A 667-nucleotide genomic window follows, 5' to 3' on the forward strand; every position below is an offset into this window, starting at 1 on the left:
CTCGGACGCTTCGTGCACGCACGGGGGGCTGGAGCGAGCGCGGTGCCAGCCACGGCCGCGGCTCCCCGCAGCCCGGACCCCTCGCTCAGGCCCCTCGGGCTCTGCACCCCCCCACACACACCCAAAGCTGGCTGCAACCCCTGACTTGGGATGGAAGGTAGGGTGCGCGGGGCGGGGAGGGGGAGAGGACACGACAGGCGGGCGCCCCCTCCCCCTTTTTGGATGCAGCAGCTGTTGCCAAATGACACCTGGGAGGATAGGGGCTGGCCACCCCCCTGCACCCCCCTGCACGCCGCCCCCGCCAGCCGCGCACAGCTTGGTCCGGAGGGAAGAGGGGAGGCGGGCGGGCGGGGGGGGGGGGTCCTGGCCGGGCTCCGGGGCTCCACTCACCTGCGAACAGGCAGTCTTTCTCGGCTCTGGACTTCTGGATCACGACGTCGATATCCTTCTGAATGCGCTCTTGCCGTGAACACATCCCCATGAAATAGATCCCTGGAAAAGAAGAAGCAGCCGCGTTCCCACCCCGCCCCACCCCCCGCGCGCGCCGCCAGCGCTCCGGGAACAGTCAGTTTTTAAACACCGAGACCCGGAGAGGGCGAGGGCGAGAGGGGGAGAGACCTCTGGCCGCGGCGAGGGCCGAAGGCGAAGTGCCGTGGGCAGCGGTCCT

At 69.9% G+C, this 667-nt stretch overlaps 1 protein-coding gene across 3 annotated transcripts in view; it reads right to left on the reverse strand.

Moving 5' to 3' along the window:
• Positions 1–667, reverse strand: part of Parp8 (poly (ADP-ribose) polymerase family, member 8) — a 168,743-nt gene that overhangs the window by 167,553 nt on the left and 523 nt on the right. For 2 of the 3 annotated variants that reach the window (XM_013018605.1, XM_013018604.1), the window contains exon 2: positions 391–492. In XM_013018605.1, coding sequence (XP_012874059.1) covers positions 391–481 — 91 coding nt within the window. In that variant the 5' untranslated portion in view covers positions 482–492. Of the gene's footprint in view, positions 1–390; positions 493–618; positions 662–667 lie in introns of those variants that run through there. The other variant, XM_013018603.1, reaches the window with a different exon arrangement.

This window comes from Dipodomys ordii, unplaced genomic scaffold (assembly GCF_000151885.1).
Source record: "Dipodomys ordii isolate 6190 unplaced genomic scaffold, Dord_2.0 Scaffold41, whole genome shotgun sequence".
NCBI classification, from domain to species: domain Eukaryota; kingdom Metazoa; phylum Chordata; class Mammalia; order Rodentia; family Heteromyidae; genus Dipodomys; species Dipodomys ordii.